Here is an 18,140-nt window from a genome sequence, read left to right as displayed (position 1 = left end):
TGGTGGCAGCTGTGAAGAGGTATTTGGGTGTGCGAGACTTGAAATCAGAAGAGTTACAGGGTGTGTTTGTTACGGTTTTCTTGCGGTGAAGGAGAGTCGGACCAAAATGCAGCGTGGTATTCTTGATACATGTTTAATGACGATGAAAAAACAAACAATACAAAAACCCGTTACCGCAAAAACCTATACAGCCTATCTGATGCAAAACCGAGACAGGAACAATCACCCACGAAACACTCAAAGAATATGGCTGCCTAAATATGGTTCCCAATCAGAGACAACAATAAACACCTGCCTCTGATTGAGAACCACTCCAGACAGCCATAGACTATGCTAGCAAACCCCACTAAGCCACAATCCCAAACCCTACGGAAAAACCCCAAGACAAAACACACCACATAATAAACCCATGTCACACCCTGGCCTAACCAAAATAATAAAGAAAACAGAATACTAAGACCAGGGCGTGACAGTGTTAATGTGGTGGTGTCCCATCCTTCCAGGCTGTTGGCCTGAAGTAGGACTAAATACATTTTAATAGTGGAGTATGGTATTTATTTTTTTGTGAGTGTAATGTTAGATGGTAGGGTATTTGTTGTATTTTCTTTTTTGTAGAAAAAAAAAATGAAGCAAAGTATTAGGGAGTTATACTCCAGACTAGTAGGTGGCAGTAATGCAACATTTATTGGATGCCAACGGCCTTTAAATCTCATCAAGAAGGACCATAGACGAAGTGATTGAGGAGGTAGGCTGCTGTTAACCACCCTTAGTTTTAAAACTAGATTATTTATCAGTTTATTCATCTATCACCAGTCCCTTATACAAATGTTAAATTGTGGTGTTGATGTTATGTAAAAGTAAAGCTGATCCCGTTTGTAAAACCAGGAGCTAGAGCTTGCGTAGAGCGTGTTAGCATTGCTAGCTAAATTAGCTACCTTTGTTGGTTGCTAGCTAGCTAGTTGTCTTTGCTTTGTTAGCTAACTAGCTCAAATGCTAATTCTAGCTAGCTCATGTTTTGATTCGCCATTGCGTTTATTAATTGTATTGCCAGATACATTAGCTACTTGGTTAGGTACATGTCATGCTTAATACACCGTGTTAATTTCAATTTTGTCGTGATAAACCAACGCCTGGTGAGCTTCCCAGCTCAGACCCAGCTAATATTAGCTAACTTACGATATTGTAGCTGACAAGCAGTTTTGTGATTACAGCAGCTAAACGTCAGCAGCTAAACGTTAGCTAAATACATTCCCCCCCCCCCCCCCCCCCGTTACGTTAAGCAGATGAACACAGAAAGAGAGGGGTTGCAGATTTGATCGATTTTACAAGCTAATATGTTACAAGTTGTCAACAACATTATGCTTTGACTGTGGTTAGGGAGTGCATCTCAGAATACTGTAAACGATAGACTATGGTTTGTGTTCTTCAGCTGCTGTGTTGTGTTCATAAAGGTTAGTTATGGCCAATGGTTTGTTGTTTATCAGATGTGTGAAGGCTTTTTATGTAACTTAATTGGTTTATTTTTCTCTCACCAGATTATTTTTAAATTGGTCCAAGAACTTCGCAATCAGAGTTGGAACGGATGTAGATTTTTCGTAACATTTGACCATTTTTGATTTCACCCACACCTTCCCTATCACAACATGAGCAGTACAGTAAGTCCTCACATGTGCACCCAGGGCCACGTGATAACCCTCCAACACCTTCAGTTTAATTTTCACAGACATTTAGCAAAGGTGTCTGGTTTCTAAGAAGCAGTGCTTTGTTGTCACAGACACAGAGGAAAAGAAGGACTGGAGTCCCTTCAAGTTCCAGACGCACGGCCAAGAGTATCAGAGTCACCACAACCAGTGTGCGACCTCGTGCTGCAGCATCAGCAGCAGTCCCAGAGACCATTGATGTGCTGGACAGCAGCAGGACTGAGAGTGGGTAGCAATGGCTTTATGCTTTTCTCTGTCATTTTGGTTGATTATGGAAATTCTAACCCATCTATTGGCTGTGCAGGTGAGGAGGAGGTGGTGGACTTGACATGTGAAGGTTCTGAGTTGACTGTGGTTGACTTGACCAACAATGATTCTGTGGTGGTGAGTTTGTGAGCTTTCTTTATGCAAATAATGATGTATACAAATAACTGTTTTGAATGTATTTAAGATTATGCTTTTATCACTGTTGTAAAGACTGAAATGTTGACATATTTGTTTCTTTTCCACCACTGCGTGATTGCAAATTGGGAAACCAGGTTGTCGATGAAGGTAAGTCATTGCTTTTCCTCAATCGCAACAATTATATTTAGATTCAAATATGTTTTGGTCCTCTAATAAAGCAAGCATTTATTACTATGTCAAGCATGTATTTTTCTGTGAGTTTGTCTATCTGCTTGTGTCTATCTCAGGGCCTCATGGCAGACGTGAAGCTGACAGTGAGAGTTATGTACTGAGCAGTGATGAGGAGGAGGATACTAAGGGAGGCCTCAGTGCCGACCTCCTGTCCTCTCTACAGGCCAGCAGTAGAGCCAGGTACTAAGCCCCACAACCCCTCTGACTATGATGATCTCTTCAGATGGCATATCAAACTTTTTTTTGAATCAATTTTATTAGAAAATTGAAGCACACAAATGCAATGTCATCCTCATCCATCCAGTAATCCACTCATAATATTGGCCACGTGACCACTGAAATCAAGACCTTGAGTTAGGGTACACCCTGATGGTCTCTTGTCCTCCATAGGTCTACTCCAGGGACAGTCAGCTGCCCAGTGTGTATGGACGCCTATGCTGAGGTAAGCAAAGCATAATTCAACATGTGTGTGAAGGTGACTATGTCAAGCTGTAATTGCTGTGTAGCTACCAAGAATGTGAAGTTGTCCCTTCAACTAAGATGGAGCTCTTTCTCTTCTTCCTCTAGATCATTGAAAGTGGGAGGCTAGTAGTCTCCACAAAATGTGGTCACCTGTTCTGCAGTCACTGCCTCCGCGACTCACTGTTGAGATCCCACACTTGCCCAACCTGTAGAAAGAAACTGACCCACAAGCAATGCCACCCCGTATATATCTGACATCAAACACCCATAAGACTCACCCATTGGTTTCACCCTCACCAAACCTGCAAAACCTTTAATTATACCTTCTCATATCACTGCCCCCTACTGGATTTAAGAATAATTTATACATTTACATACACATCGGACCGATTTTGTCTTTCTTCTGCAATGAAAGAAGCAGGAGCATAGGGACGCACTCTTATGCCAGCGCACATTCACTTAGATTTTTGTAATTTTCTTCCACTGATTAAGCGAAAAACAATGTTTTTAGCTCTTAAGAAGCCACGTGATGTCGTATTGGTAGCAATTACACGTGACTGGCACTCAAGTGCAATGAGAACTCAACTTGAAAGTAGAAATGTCTGTCGATTTTTATTGCTGCTGAGTAGGTGGATGTCTGAACGGTGGGTGTTGCTTGAATCTGGTCATCACCATTGTAAATTTTGTTGTATGTTTTGTATATATGGTTGAATGACAAGTTAAGGTGCGCCTAATCTGTAAGGTTCAATAAATTTATGATTGTAAAGCTTTGTTACATGTTTTGCTTACCTGACCCAGATAGTTTATTCTCACAGCCAGCGTGTCTGTGACCGAGACTGTGAGAAGAGACGAGCCCAAACGTAGGACATTGCATTGTTGAGCCCTCATGCTGACTTGCTAAAAAGCTTTTATTTTTATTTTTTATTACATGTTTTCACTGACTTTTACATTGAATTTGTAAACTTTTAATTATTTTTTTATTCTGTACTACATGTAACTTGGCTGACTCCGTTGTGACACGCATCCGCTCAAATGTCCACTAAGGGGCAGTATATTCTTGCGCATGCATGGTCTGTTGTCCAATAATAATGATCAATGATAATGCAGTTTCCTCTCCATTCTCAGTACAAGGGGTGTGTTACTTGATTAACATATTACCAAACACAGAGTTTATTTCTTGGACCCAGAATAAACCTAGTCCAGGACTAAATTATCTATGGAGATTTTACATGGAGTGTGTTTTAGTCCAGGATTTGGCTTTAATCTGAGTTTGAACAACTGTCCCTTTCTCATATCTAATTTTCTTCAAATGACAATTTTCTCTTATGTTGTTGACCTTATTTCCTAATGTTGGCGCAGTTTGTATTTATTTATAACACCCAAACCATACCATTTTAATAAATGATCAGTGTCATATTACATAATGAAAATAGAAGTTCAATTTACCAATTCAGTGTTATTACTTTGGAATTACATAATGCATTCAGTACATTTAATTAGTGTTTTATTATTATGAATATTATATTTTGGTTTAATTATTATGACGTATTCCATGATGTTAATAGCAGAACTGCCCTAAACGAAAGAGTTAAATTATTGAAATGTGTTGAGTAGCTACTTGGGCTACTCTGTGATTGGGCAAAAATTCCGAGGTCGGACGGACCGCAGTTCCCACTAATGCGGTCGATTCCTTGATGGCAAGGTATGTTAGATCAATTATTGCAGTAAATTCATTAGATGTAAATGGTATTTGGGATTTAAAAAAGAGACAACTGCTTCTCTTCCAAAATGTATAATGGTAGGAGTTAACTGTAACGCGAGCACAGGGCTTTTATTTAGTTTTGACGCACGCTCGGTCCAGTGTGTTGGGTCTCGCACGAGCGTGATGTGATGACCGTCAATTTAAATAAAACCAGGCATATTTTAGCTGCATGTTTGACATTCACGTTTTCTAGTGTTATTTTTCATAGAGGGTAACAATGTATCTAGTAACTGAGCCACGCATACTTTGAGCGAAGAGTGCGTGCAGTTCAACTTTTAGTGTTAAACTTTAAGTGGACATTGATATGTTAATTATTTGGATTAAATCACCTTTATTGTAAAGACAATGTAATCATGATAAACTTGTCACTAGTGGGAAACCGATTCAAGACAAATCATTGCTGCTGGACGTTTCAGGTAAGTCCCTAACTTAACTTAATTAATATGAAAGTGTTATGTGCCCTGATCACAGTGTGATTATTTATAAGCCGCTGATTTTAGAAGGATGCAGGTTTGTTGTAGACCTGTAATAAAAAATGCATACGTAGCCAATTGGAATACTTTTTAACTTTCAATTTATACTACAGATTATTACTTATGTATTACTAATAGAATAATACACAACTGTATTGCATAAATCAATATTGTGTTAATCATAATTATAGTTCTGCTATATTACCTTACAAAACTATTATTTGTAGTCCACATCTTGAGTGTAGAATGTTTTAATTCCACTGATTCACCATTCATGGATCTATGTGTGTATGAGAGTGGATAGGGTTTAGGTCTTTGCTTTCTAACATGTTTAATACGCAGGTGGATTAGCTGTAGCCTATACAACAGCATCTACACTATATATACAAAAGTATGTGGACATCCCGTCAAATTAGTGGATTTGGCTATTTCAGCCACACGTGTTGCTGACACGTGTATAAAACACGAGCACACATCCATGCAATCTCCATAGACAAACTTTGGCAGTAGAATGGCCTTACTGAAGAGCTGATTGACTTTCAACGTGGCACTGTCATAGGATGCCACCTTTCCAACAAGTCAAATTTCGGCCCTGCTAGAGCTGCCCCGGTCAACTGTGTTGTGCTGTTATTGTGAAGTGGAATCGTCTAGGGGCAACAACAGCTCAGCCGTGAAGTGGTAGGCCACACAAGTCAACAAAATGGAACCTCTGAGGGCTGAAGTGCGTAGCACGTACACTCACTACCGAGTTCCAAAATGCTTCTGGAAGCAACGTCAGCACAGGAACTGTTAGTTTGGGAGCTTCATGAAATGAGTTTCCATGGCCGAGCAGCCGCACACAAGCCTAAGATCACCATGCGCAATGCCATGTGTCGGCTGGAGGGGTGTAAAGCTCGCCTACAGTGGAAACACGTTCTCTGGAGTGATGAATCACGCTTTACCATCTTGCAGTTTGACGGACAAATCTGGGTTTGGAGAACGCTACCTGCCCAAATGCATAGTGCCAACTGTAAAATTTGGTGGAGAATAAATCATGTTTTTGGGCTGTTTTTCCTGATTCAGGCTCCTTATTTGCAGTGAAGGGAAATATTAACGCTTCAGCACACAATGACATTCTAGACGATTTTGTGCTTCCAACAGTTTGGGGAGGCCCTTTCCTTTTTCTGCATGACCATGCCTCCGTGCACAGAGCAAGGTCCATACAGAAATGGTTTGTTGAGATCGGTGTGGAAGAACTTGACTGGCCTGCACAGAGCCCTGACCTCAACCCCATTGAAAACCTTTGGGATGAATTGGAACGCCGACTGCAAGGCAGGCCTAATCACCCAACATCAGTGCCTGACCTCACTAATGCTCATGTGGCTGAATGGAAGCAAGTCCCCTCAGCAACATTCCAACATCTAGTGGAAAGCCTCCCCAGAAGAGTGGATGCTGTTATAGCAGCAAAGGGGGGACCATGATTTTGGAATGAGATGTTCGACGAGAAGATCTCCACATACTTTTGATAATGTAGTATGTAACCCATTCTAAGACAATGAGAGGAGGATGTGTGTAGTTCCCCAATAGCTGATGATTTAACAGTCAATGAAACGCTTGTTATGTAGATATATTTGATCAAAGATTAAATGGAAAACTCTAAAGGATTTTCATTTTGGATTTCAAGTTACTTGTTTGTTGTGCAAACTGGCAGAAAGAATAACTCCTCTAACCAGAAACATAGGGACATATGGACAAAATAAGAGCTCCTCATTTGATTGAAGTTCATTAATAAAAAGCCTATGTTGCTTTTCCGGAAACACATTTTATAGTGCTGGGGACAGACGTCTTGTGTTTTTCAGTCTGTTAAATGATTAACAACTTATTTTATTGTTATTAGTTTCGACTGTAATTCTGTTATATTTCCTCAATGCCTTGACGATGCCACTTCCAAAAGACTTCTGTGAGAAATATCATTTAGTTGTAAAGCATAATATACAGTAGCTTATGATGTGATATGGATAATAACAATGTGTTCTTGCACCTCTCCTCATTGTGAATTTACTTTTTTTCTTTCTCTAAGATTTCAAGTGTTGAAGCCTTCCATCCTGAAAGAATGGGACTTTTATGCATTTGCCTGCTCATTTGTGAGATAATCCTGTTGTCGGACTGTGCACGGGGTGAGTAGTAACGTAGTAGTAATGAACAATGTGTTTTAGTGGATCTGTAGGCAACCATCTTCAAAAAGTGCCTCACCGCAATGAATCATATCTACTACAAGCTGTACACAATTGTGGTTGTGTAACTCCAAGTTGGTGGTATTGTCCATTCAGGCCAAGGGCCTATCTTCCGTTTTCTAACGGACCTTGCCTAGATCACACAGACTTTGGGACAGTAACCTTTGGGATACCTGGTGTGCAAGTGTCAAGTGAGGCATGCTGATAGAGTGTAGTCCTGACCCTCCTGCTGCACAATCTGAGCTGTCAAACCTAGACTCAACATGCCGCTGGTCGTCTGCTCTGGCCTGCCTGTCTGGGGAAAGCAAAGTGGCATGGGGGGGACCCAAACACACGGCGCCCAGGCAGATTGGATCGGTGAGAGCCCTAGCCTTAACAATGCAGCATTCACAATCACACAGTCGAGCCGTCATGGAGACGCTTAGGCAAAAGTAAACAGAGACCCATAGAGAGCAATGTGATTAGATTAGGCAATTATGTTTGTTTGCTGTGCAATGCCACCGCGTTTCCGACCATGACCGGAGCAACACGGCAAGGAGTGCTGTGGGCTTAAAAAGTAGAAGAGACAACTTGTCTTCCTGGTGATGGTATCAGAGGGGTTTTACTCACTAGCTTAGCCTAGCTAGCGCCTTATTGTGTACACAGAGGGGGAGAGAGACTAAACGTTTCTCTATCATGATGGCATGCGGATATTTGAGCAAGGAACTTTTTACCTTTTTTATAAAGTCTGATATGACACGTTTGATAAGACTTGTGTTGAAGGGTTGTGTTGCAAACAAAATACCTCAGAGGTACTGAGACAGAATCAGAGATTATTTTCCAATTGAATGTCAGATTCTTTGCGCTCTATTTTTCCAAACACTGTGATTATGACGAACTGTGGTGGGTCAACAACGGCTACTCAACATACAGCAGAAAAGGTTAAGTCCACATCAACACACTTCTCCTCATGGAAAACATTTCCTGACATAAAAATCAATATTTTGTGACCTGAGTTTAATACCTTCATATGTGAACTTTAGGAGAAGAAAAGGAATGGACATTCAAAACTACAGGACAATTAAGACTTTTTTTTTAAGGAATTTATTTCTAGAGGAAGAGTCCAGGTTGATTTGCTATGATATGGAACGTGGCAAAAAATGATCCCCCAACCTCATTTGAGCGCTCCCCTACTGACCAAGTTTGCTGTTCCTGGTGTGTCCTTGTTGCACGGGGAATGCAGAACATCACGTCAGATGACAAATATTTTCCGCTGCAAGCGGAAGCACAGTTTGGGCCCGGCTGCCAGAGAGACATGTGAACCGTATATACGCTTATGCAATGAGTCTGAGTCTGAGCAGCTGAAAGGTGAGGATTTTACTCTGCTTGGTGCATGCCTGAGAGAGAGTATTCATGCATAAATGTGGGCATTAATGTCTGTGCTAACTTTTATTTATTTATTTTTCCTTTATATTTAACTAGGCAAGTCAGTTAAGAACAAATTCTTATTTACAATGACGGCCTACCCCGGCCAAACCCTAACCCGGACGACGCTGGGCCAATTGTGCACTGCCTTATGCGACTCCCAATCACGGCCGGTTGTGATACAGCCATTAATCGAACCAGGGTCTGTAGTGGTCGCCTCTAGCACTGAGATGCAGTGCCTTAGACCGCTGCTCCACTCGGGAACCCGACTAAATGGGGAAAACAACGAAGTCATGGGATGGTTGCCATGACGCAATTTTTTAAAATTATGATCACAAATGAAATACATGATTAAACTAAGTACATTTAAAACTCCATCCACACTGGAGGCAAGATGTGGTGGGACCCAGCTATAAGCACAGGATCTTGGTGCAGCAATGGTAGACTAAATACTACAGCATTGCATTTAAACAAAGGCGACACGTATGGACGTGTGGGGGCTTTTGGAGGTGAAACTGGTGGGTTTGTAGGGGCCTGCTGTGCACTGTACAAACTAGGACCACCCTGCAGCTACATGCTGGTGTGTCAGTGAGAGGCAGCCTTCCAGGATTCATGATTGAACATCTGGACACGTCTTCAAGAGCAGACAACAAAATGGGCTGATGCACAAAACACATACACTGAGAAGAAGTACTGTCTGCTTATCTAACTTTCTTGTATTCATCTGAGCCTTTTAAAAGTCAATAGAAACTGAGATGAGGAGTAGCAGCACATTTTTAGAATCTGCTCTTTCTCTCCCTCAATCTCTCCCTCCTTCCATCCTTGGGCTCCCGAGTGGCACAGCAGTCTAAGGCACTGCATCCCAGTGCAAGAGGCGTCACTACAGTCCCTGGTTCGATTCCATGCTGTGTCACATCCGGCTGTGATTGGGAGTCCCATAGAGCGGCGCAAAATTGGCCCAGCATCATCTGGGTTTGGCCGGGGTAGGCCGTCATTGTAAATAAGAATTTGTTCTTAACTAACTTGCCTAGTTAAAGGTTAAAAAATACACAGAAAATCTCTCCCTCTCCTCCTCACACTGCAACAGTTTATGGCTAGGTCTAAGCCAGAGGAAATGTGTGAAGTTAATTTAGAGTGTTGGAGAAACATAGCTGACCCATTGGGTAGCCTTTTGTCACTTCACAACCCTTCATAGCTCTGTAGTAAACTAGAGAATATCGACAGAGCCTGGGGTGTGGGTTTAAACAAACAGTAGTTAAAGTTTGAATAGGGATCAATGCATATGTCTAGGTAAAAGGCAATGCTATTAACAATGATCATAAAGTGTGTATATTGAGACATGTCATAAAATTTAAATATTGCAATGTTATAATAAATTCCTATAGTAATTTACATGTAATGGTGCAAACAAAATGTAAGGCACAAAACCATCAGGCAAATCTCACACACAAACCGTTTTCCAGACGTGACAAAACATAGCTGAGTGTGAGTAAGGAATGAGAGATCGGCTCCAAATTCATCTCAATGAGGAGGATGGATCCATAGAGAAAGGCTGCTGTCAGACTACAGGCCATCAAGTGGTTATTATATTGCCAAATGGTGTTTACACAGCCACCATCTTTCTCTCACCCCTTCTCATTAGCATTGGGCTGCTAATCATATTCCTTAGTAATGAAGCTGTATTAGACAGGAGGTCGTACATTGATTTAAGACTGGGAACAGCATGTTGATGATGTGGTTATTAGTAAATACAGGCTGGCTTCAAAAATAACAGATTTTTCCCATTAAATGGGAGCTCGGATAAAGTTAGCTTAGCACCCCTGGGGTTTGGTTTTAATGTGTCCATCAAGACACCTCACGGGGTAGGTTGATGGGATAGGTGTTGTGTGTGTGTGTGTGTGTGAGCATGCAGAGGCGCATGGAATGTGGAGTAGTGTGCCTATATTCTGAGGAGAGCTCCCAACACACAAGCACAGAGCAAGAGAAATAAGAGGCAATTTAATGAGCAGGACAGCAGAGAGAGGGGAGGCATTTTACTGAGCCTGAAAGCAACTGAACAAAGTCTGAAGTAACTGATCTCACCATTTCACCCCATCCAACCTTGACCATCAGCCTCCACCTGGTAATTGCTAAGGCAACATGACTTCACAGGACTGAGGAAACAAATATTAACTGTGCCGAGAGTACGATAAAAATAAGAGCGAGATGGACAAAAATTCATATTACAATTTATCACGATAATGCTAAATTGAACGATAAGTTTATAACAATGTGTACCACTTTTTAAAATGTTATATATTACCCTTAAAACTACTACTACTAATTTGAATGTTAGCTTTCAATTGTAGCTTTCAATTGTCCCATTAACAATCACCCATATTAGCAAATTTATTTTATTTAAAACTTCACATTTCTCTAGTAGGGCCCTATAGGTTATATATCGTAAAGAACAATATCAGCAAATTGTCCACAATAAGTGGTCGGTTTGGCCGGTGTCAATAATTTTCGATGTATCATCCCAGCTTTAGTGTACACACACATAGCCTTTGCAGTACAGTTGAAAAGAGGGAGAGTTCTCCAGCCAACAAGTCCAACTGGCCTACCAACAAGTCCATGTAATCCTCCAGTCTTGTCTGACATGAGTTCCACTTGGCTAGCCAACCTCTGGGCCAATCAATGTTGCAAAAACATCAACCACTGAAACTAATGCAGTGTTACATCTACATTTTTATTGTGGCTGTTCATTTGTGAATATATTGGAATTGTGCCACTCACTCACTCACTCACTCACTCACTCACTCACTCACTCACTCACTCACTCACTCACTCACTTGTGCCACTCATTCTCACTCACTCACTCACTCACTCACTCACTCACTCACTCACTCACTCACTTGTGCCACTCATTTTCACTCACTCACTTGTGCCACTCATTCTCACTGACTGACTGACTGACTGACTGACTGACTGACTCACTGACTGACTGTGTGTCTTTCCAGCCTGAAATAGCCACAGCATAGACAGACACACATACTTTCACGGACCGAACAATGTATTGTGTTGTGCTGGTGACATAATGGCTTATTGTTGGGGGCCCTGGAGCCTTTGTTTGGTTAGTGCTGGAGGGGTCAGAGGGCAACGGAGAGGACCAGGGAAAGGCCCCAGATCGGATCAGGGAGTGTGCATACCTGACCTCTTACCAGAGGGGCTTACAATAACACATCAGTACTGCAGATTCTGCTTTTTTTCTCTCTGCGTTCATTCATCCCCCTATTTTTCAGATATGTATGTATAGATGTAAGCATGTACTTCCTTCCTTCCCAGCTGTTCTCTTGGTCACATTACAAATGAGATGTTGAAAAGCAGTCCCTGGACTGGAGACAGCTCTCCTTGTTTTCTTTTGTATTTTGCGTGTCAGTTTGTGTTGGGGCCTGTGTCCCTGAGCAGCTGTGTGTGTGTGTCCCATGTCAGATAGACAGAGAGGAGAGGGCTCCCCCAGCTGAGAGAGAGAGATGCCATTCTGGGACCTAAACAAACAGAGCATTAATGTGATTAATGGATGGCAGACATATTGTGTGTCCTCTACACCAGTGGTTTTCAAACCTCTGCTCTTGGACCCCCAGATGTTTCACAATTTTGTTGTAGCCCTAAACTAGCTAACCTAATTCACTTAATCAAGGGCTTGATAATTATTTGAATCAGGTGTGCTTGCTCTGGAATAGTTAATTTACATGGAACGGCTGGCGTTCCCTGATGAGAGATTTGAAAAAGTGTCCATTGATGCATGTGTCCATTCCCTAGAATAGGGTTCTATTTGTGACACACCCATAGATTGAGTCAGTTGCTCTCACTCTTCGCTGCCTGCCGCTGGTTTGTTTGAAGTGTGGGACCGACCCAGTGCCCCCTGTGCTCTCTTCCTGAACATCCTGAACCATCAGCCTTCACAGGCATTTATTTTGGTGCTAAGGTGAAAGGTTAGCTGTGTATCCTAAAAAATAAAAACATAACAGAGGTGATAAAGACACTAAATGACTGAGGCCATGTCTGATGTATGTCTGAATGACTTCACAGAGCCCCCCCATAAGCCCAGGTTGTTTTCTCCGGTGAAGTCCTTAAATCAGGATGTACGTCACTCTCGTCAGAGATTGTCTTTCATTATTATTTTGTGGAGTTCTGTTTGGCTTTGTGATGGTAAGCTGTTGGGCAGCACTAGAAGAGTGGACTGACAATAGTTCTGCGGTGTTTTTGCCCGTAGCCAAACGGATTGCAGTTGCCCTCAGGCAGAGAAATGGAGGCATAGCACACACACACACACGGCTTGTTCATTACGCCAGCTGTTGGGGTGGAATCCACACTGCAGTCGGAATGTGTAAGGATTGTGAGAGTTGTGGGGGTGGTTTAAAAGTTGGGAATTTGAAGGCTTTAGCAACCAAGGAACTTTTGCTACTAGCTGCAGTGTTGTGGCCTTTTCAATCAGGTAGTTGGGACACAGACCCAGCCAAACCCATTGGCTCCAGACAGGAATTCGGAACCACCTGACTGGTCCAGGCACAGCATTTAGTGGAGGAACTTTACGGCGTCAGGGTGTCTGTCTGGAGTGTCTAGGCCTACACCTGTGGGATTCTTCATCTGTTGCTGCCTCTTAAATCTCACCCCCAGCCCTATGGTGGATCAGGCCTGATTAAATGACCATGTGATATGACCATGGCTCACTATGAAAAGGTGTGGCTGTCTTCCCCCCCCCCCCAGTTTTGGAATCCTTTGTCTACTGGAGGTGTCACCGTCTCACAGTGTTGTTCTCACAGTTGGTTTGTCTTTAAGTTTAGAACAGCACAATCTATTGCCTCCCCCAGTCTTCCTCAATAGGATTTGAATGGGCCTGAGAAACGTGTGTTTCTCTTGAGCATGAAATGAAAGACGTAAGCAAATCCTCCACAGGGTATTCAAACTCTGCACATTTGATGTCCTCCCCATTTCCTCCATCTTCCTTTCTCAAATTTTCTCTCTTTTTAGCATTGTAGTATTCAGTTGAAGTCCTCTATCAACAAAATAAAATCCTCATATTTTGCCATCTGCACTGTGAGTGTCTGGGGCTGCTAATTGACACCTTGTGGGCTCCAGCATTCATGTATAGCGGTGCCAATCCACACTGGCCCGCAACACACAGTTATACACTCCAAGGACAGCATCGTTGGTGCAGTGTGCGCCAAGTACTGCCGTCATCTCATATCTGGAGCTGGACCATTCAAAATGTTAATGAGATTATATTGTGTACATCACTTCTCTGTCTTAACCCATTTTCTTTTAAATTACATGTTGTCAATTCTTTCTATGTAGATTTGAGCTGACTGCTGCACTTCATCGTTTGTATGTACACCTCATTAAGATGTCAGTGAGCGCGATATGAGAAAGGGAGATGCGCCTCAGTGCTTGTCTCTGTCTGTAGACACACATCATTTTTGTGTTTCCCTGAGGAACAGTTAGCCTCAGTGTGTCAGGGCCAGGTTGACCCTGCACTCAATTGACTGTGGTTTTGGATGATACCTTTTCGAACAGAGACCTGCGCAGAACAAATTGAGTTAGTCATGGCTGAGACTCGGTGTGGAATGTGGGAGGGAGGCAGGGGTACATATGGGTGTGAGGTGGGGAGATCAGAGGGTGGAGTTGCAGGGGGAAGGAATGCTTGACTACTCCAACCAGTGGAGGAGGAGGACACGTGGGAGATAGAGAAGAGGAAGCACATTTCCAATGTACCAATTACGACCTGTGAATTTTAATTGAAGTCATTTTTTGGTGTGTGTTTTGCTTTTTAAAAAATATTTAATTTACTTTTTTGACAATACAAAAACATCCATAGATAAAAACAATAGACAACTTAACATTTACAGACATACATTTCAACGAACATTAATGGCATATATATGAAAACACAACCATTTGCAATATTCTACCTCTAATGTAAAATCCATATCGCTTAAATCTATTTGGATGAAGATACCTGGTAAGATTTATGAATTTATGAATAACTCTGTTGTTTGCTCTGTTTTTATGGTGGGAAAAGTATGGCTGCTCTAGTCTAATAGTCTATGCCTAAATCAATATTGACCTTTGATTGCTGGACAGGTCCAAGGCAGGTGCTGGTGTAGTCTACTGGCCTATCAGGAGTGGGGGCAGAGCCGGGAGAGCCATGTGCCTCTCAGATAAGCCCCAGGGGAAGTGGGATCCAGCGGGCTCTCAACCCAAGCCACTATCAGGCCTCTGGAGGCAGCTGCTGTTATACGTTAATATCCCTGATATCAAGCCTCTGTCTTTGGAGAAGGACACCCCCCCCGCCCCCCACCACCCACGTTCAGACACTCAATAACACTTTCATTATGGCAGGTATCTTTGTTTTTTTCACTGTTGCAGTGATTCAGTAGCATGTACAGTGCATTCGGAAAGTATTCACACCCTGTTCCCTTTTTCCACATTTTGTTACGTTACTGCCTTATTCTAAAATGTATTATATTATATTTGTTCCTCATCAGTCTACACACAATATCTCATAAAAACAAAGTGAAAACAGGGTTTTAGTCATTTTTGCAAATGTATTAAAAATAAAAAAAAACAGATACCTTATTTACATAAGTATTCAGAGCCTTTGCTATGAGATAGAAATTGAGCTCAGGTGCATCCTGTTTCCATTGATCATCCTTGAGATGTTTCTACAATTTGATTGGAGTCCACCTGTGGTAAATTGAATTGATTGGACAGGATTTGGAAAGGCGCACATCTGTCTATGTAAGGTCCCACAGTTTGACAGTGTATGTCCGAGCAAAAACCAAGACATGAGGTCGAACAAATTGTCTGTAGAGCTCCAAGACAGGATTGTGCCGAGGCACAGATCTGGGGAAGGGTACCAAAACATTTCTGCAGCATTTAAGGTCCCCAAGAACACAGTGGCCTCCATCATTCTTAAATGGAAGAAGTTTGGAACCACTAAGACTCTTCCTAGAGCTGGCAGCACGGCCAAACTGAGCAATCGGGGGAGAAGGGCTTTGGTCAGGAAGGTGACCAAGAACCCGATGGTCAATATGACAGAGCTCTAGAGTTCCTCTGTGGAGATCGGAGAACCTTCCAGAACGACAACTATCTCTGCAGCACTCCACCAATCAAGCCTTTATGGTAGTGGCCAGACGGAAGCCACTCCTCAGTAAAAGACACATGACATCCCACTTGGAGTGAGTAAATATTTGTATGACCATAATAAGTTTCAACAACTGAGACATAAACTGAACAAGTTCCACAGACATGACTAACAGAAATGGAATAATGTGCCTCTGAACAAAGGTGGAGTCAAAATCAAAAGTAACTGTCAGTATCTGGTGTGGCCACCAGCTGCATTAAATGCTGCAGTGCATCTCCTCCTCATGGACTGCACCAGATTTGCCAGTTCTTGCTGTGAGATGTTACCCCACTCTTCTACCAAGGCACCTGCAAGTTCCCCAACATTTCTTGGGGGAATCGCCCTAGCCCTCACCCTCCGATCCAACAGGTCCCAGATGTAATCAATGGGATTGAGATCCGGGCTCTTCGCTGGCCATGGCAGAACACTGACATTCCTGTCTTGCAGGAAACAGAACAAGCAGTATGGCTGGTGGCATTGTCATGCTAGAGGGTCATGTCAGGATGAGCCTGCAGGAAGGGTACCACATGAGGGAGGAGGATGTCTTCCCTGTAACGCACAGCGTTGAGATTGCCTGCAATGACAACAAGCTCAGTCCAATGATGCTGTGACACACCTCCCCAGACAATGACGGACCCTCCACCTCCAAATCGATCCAGCTCCAGAGTACAGGCCTCGGTGTAACGCTCATTCCTTCGACGATAAACATGAATCCTACCATCATCCCTGGTGAGACAAAACCGCGACTCGTCAGTGAAGAGCACTTTTTGCCGGTTCCTGTCTAGTCCAGCGACGGGGGTTTGTGCAGTCCTCATGCCTCCTTGCAGCATGCCCAAGGCACGTTCATGCAGATGAGCAGGGACCCTGGGCATCTTTCTTTTGGTGTTTTTCAGAGTCAGTAGAAAGGCCTCTTTAGTGTCCTAAGTTGTCATAACTGTGATCTTAATTGCCTACCATCTGTAAGCTGTTAGTATCTTAATGACCGTTCCACATGTTCATTAATTGTTATGGTTCATTGAACAAGCATGGGAAACAGTGTTTACAGATCTTCATTGTAAAGTGTTTAAAGTTATATGGTTTTTTATGAATTATCTTTGAAAGACAGGGTCCTGAAAAAGGGACGTTTATGTATATATATATTTTCTTTAACATTTTATTTAGCTAGTTAAGTCAGTTAAGAACAAATTCTTAATTACAATGACAGCCTACCGGGTTGCAGTGGGTTAACTGCCTTGTCCAAAGGCAGAACTACAGATCTTTACCTTGTCAGCTCGGGGATTCGATCCAGCAACCTTTCGGTTAAGAACTAAGAACATGAGAAACAAGATTCTCTGGTCTAATGAAACCAAGATTGAACTCTTGGTGGAATGGAGGAATGCTGGCACCATCACTACTATGAAGCATGGTACTGGCAGAGTCATGCCGTTGGGATGTTTTTCAGCGGCAGGGACTGGGAGACTAGTCAGGATTGAGGGAAAATGAACGGAGCAAAGTACAGATAATCTTGAATACCTGCTCTAGAGCGCTCAGGACCTCAGACTGGGTCGAAGGTTCACCTTCCAACAGGACAACAACCCTAAGCACACAGCCAAGACAACACAGGAATGGCTTCAGGACTTGTCTCTGAATGTCCTTGAGTGGCCCAGCCAGAGTCCGGACTGGAACTGGAGAGACTTGAAAATAGCTGTGCAGCGATGCTCCCCTCCAACCTGACAGAGCTTGAGAGGATCTGCAGAGAGGAATAGGAGAAACTCCCCAAATAAAGGTGTGCCAAGCTTGTAGCGTCCTACCGAATTAGACTCAAGGCTGTAATCGCTGCCAAAGGTGCTTCAAATAAGTACTGAGTAAAGGATCTGAATACTTATGTAAATGTGATATTTCATTATTTAATTTTTTTATACATTTGCTAAAATTTCTGAACCTGTTTTTGCTTTGTCTTTATGGGGTATTGTGTGTAGATTGATGAGGAAAAAAACTATTTAATCAATTTTAGAAAAAGGCTGTGACATAACAAAATGTGGAAAAAGTCAAGGGGTCTGAATAGTTGTATTCTTTCCGAATACACTGTATGTAAACTTAATCTGCACAAACACCTGAAATACCAGAAATAATACTATGTATGTGGAGCCATGTCATTGTGTTGAAAGCAGTACAGCCACTGATCATTTATAGCTTCCTGTTTTACATCCTTCATCATATGGGGGGAGGGGGGGGCTGTGTTGATGTGTGGGGAGCTCTGCTCAGAATATAGGCACACTACTACTGCTCTACATTCCATATGCTTTTGCATGCTAGGCCTAGGCTAGGGAGACAGAATACTTGGGT

At 42.5% G+C, this 18,140-nt stretch overlaps 2 protein-coding genes across 3 annotated transcripts in view; both read left to right on the top strand.

Annotated features, from left to right (window-relative positions):
* The first annotated feature begins 468 nt into the window (after positions 1 to 468).
* Positions 469 to 3,564, top strand: LOC110488540 (E3 ubiquitin-protein ligase RNF4). Of its 2 annotated transcripts, none has more exons than XM_021560772.3 (8): positions 469 to 745; positions 1,536 to 1,655; positions 1,775 to 1,925; positions 2,005 to 2,084; positions 2,240 to 2,252; positions 2,393 to 2,516; positions 2,727 to 2,778; positions 2,904 to 3,564. In XM_021560772.3, the coding sequence occupies exons 2-8, from the start codon at positions 1,644 to 1,646 to the stop codon at positions 3,051 to 3,053; spliced, it is 582 nt and encodes a 193-aa protein (XP_021416447.2). In that variant the 5' UTR covers positions 469 to 745; positions 1,536 to 1,643; the 3' UTR covers positions 3,054 to 3,564. The 2 variants fall into 2 exon arrangements, with proteins under 2 accessions (XP_021416447.2, XP_021416448.2); XM_021560773.3 differs by lacking the exon at positions 469 to 745 and adding an exon at positions 1,322 to 1,451.
* An 821-nt stretch (positions 3,565 to 4,385) lies between these two features.
* Positions 4,386 to 18,140, top strand: part of LOC110488539 (fibroblast growth factor receptor-like 1) — a 67,308-nt gene continuing 53,553 nt past the window's right edge. Inside the window, exons 1-3 of the mRNA XM_021560769.3 lie at positions 4,386 to 4,500; positions 4,933 to 4,976; positions 7,093 to 7,189. Of these exons, the coding sequence (XP_021416444.1) occupies positions 7,126 to 7,189 (64 nt within the window). The 5' untranslated portion in view covers positions 4,386 to 4,500; positions 4,933 to 4,976; positions 7,093 to 7,125. The remainder of the gene's footprint in view (positions 4,501 to 4,932; positions 4,977 to 7,092; positions 7,190 to 18,140) is intronic.

The sequence above is a fragment of the Oncorhynchus mykiss genome, chromosome 14 (assembly GCF_057628025.1).
Source record: "Oncorhynchus mykiss isolate SJ-2025 chromosome 14, ASM5762802v1, whole genome shotgun sequence".
In the NCBI taxonomy this organism is placed as follows: domain Eukaryota; kingdom Metazoa; phylum Chordata; class Actinopteri; order Salmoniformes; family Salmonidae; genus Oncorhynchus; species Oncorhynchus mykiss.
Note: the sequence above shows the minus strand (reverse complement) of the source record. Positions and strands in the feature narration are given on the sequence as shown.

Coding starts and splice junctions, on each gene's coding strand:
- LOC110488540 (XM_021560772.3), top strand. Junction 1,926..2,004: donor GGACAGCAGCAGGACTGAGA/GTGGGTAGCAAT, acceptor TTGGCTGTGCAG/GTGAGGAGGAGGTGGTGGAC. Junction 2,779..2,903: donor GTATGGACGCCTATGCTGAG/GTAAGCAAAGCA, acceptor TTCTTCCTCTAG/ATCATTGAAAGTGGGAGGCT.